The following is a 971-nucleotide window of genomic DNA, read 5'->3' on the forward strand; positions in this document are numbered from 1 at the left end:
CACAAACAGAAATTAATATGACAACATGAGAAGCGGAGTCAAGACTCCATAAACACATGGTATGACAGGAATGTTTATCCTCAAGCGACTGGTCATATGAGAGAACTTTGCAATGACAGTGCAGGACCTGCTGAAAAGTATTAACAAAGTCATTCACTAACAAGAAAATGACTCTTTAAAAGAATACTTTGTAACTGTGACTGTCACTTTTTGCCAAGCTTTCAAGTTAAAACAGAAAACATTCTAAAGCAAAAAAGTTAATCCCATTCCAACAGGAGGAAAACAGCACTTACAGTGAGGCTCATAAGGAGGAGGAGGATCACCACAAGGAACACACTCCATGTCTTGAAAGCCTCCAAGCTTAGTCTTCCTATAAAATCTAGAAGATAAAGGAATGAAAAAAACAGTTAATCAAACCCAGTTACTTTTCCTCACAAAATTAATCAGGTGTTTTAACAAAATCCTCTATAACTGCAAACTTTGGTCAATCTGTGTCCCAATGCAAACTATCAGGAAACAGAAGAAAATAAAAATAAGCCAAAGTACTGTGGATATTAATTAATAGTACAGTAGTAGATCTAAAATAAATTGAGGAAAAATTCTAAATCTGTTAGTCCAAATGCATAGTGACTATAATCTTGTATTCACATAAGAAATAAACAATTGGATATTTCAGACAGAAATCAATACCCTATTTTCCACATAGATCACAAGATACAAGACAAGTATGATGAACTTACGCAAGCTTATTTACATATTCAAAAAATAAAAGTGAACTAATTAATCTATATAACTCTCCTAAACCAAACAAGATATTACAAAGTAATTATCACCACTAACAGAGTATAATGGACCAGACATCAACGCTTTCTAGTTAAAATCCCACAGAGGTCATCTAGCTCAGAGAAGGAAAAATCACTCATAAACTGGTTCATTTATGTACCTTTACAGAAGGGCATTCCCCTTGCCCC

At 34.2% G+C, this 971-nt stretch overlaps 1 protein-coding gene across 1 annotated transcript in view; it reads right to left on the bottom strand.

The window, feature by feature from the left end:
* Window positions 1-293: 293 nt before the first annotated feature.
* The window catches only part of LOC104164024 (tumor necrosis factor receptor superfamily member 19-like), a gene marked incomplete at its 3' end in the record, with an annotated part of 15,603 nt that continues 14,925 nt past the window's right edge, over window positions 294-971 (bottom strand). The window contains exon 4 of the mRNA XM_009703222.1: window positions 294-379. Coding sequence (XP_009701524.1) covers window positions 294-379 — 86 coding nt within the window. The remainder of the gene's footprint in view (window positions 380-971) is intronic.

The sequence above is a fragment of the Cariama cristata genome, unplaced genomic scaffold, assembly GCF_000690535.1.
Source record: "Cariama cristata isolate BGI_N322 unplaced genomic scaffold, ASM69053v1 scaffold40526, whole genome shotgun sequence".
Classification (NCBI taxonomy): Eukaryota; Metazoa; Chordata; class Aves; order Cariamiformes; family Cariamidae; genus Cariama; species Cariama cristata.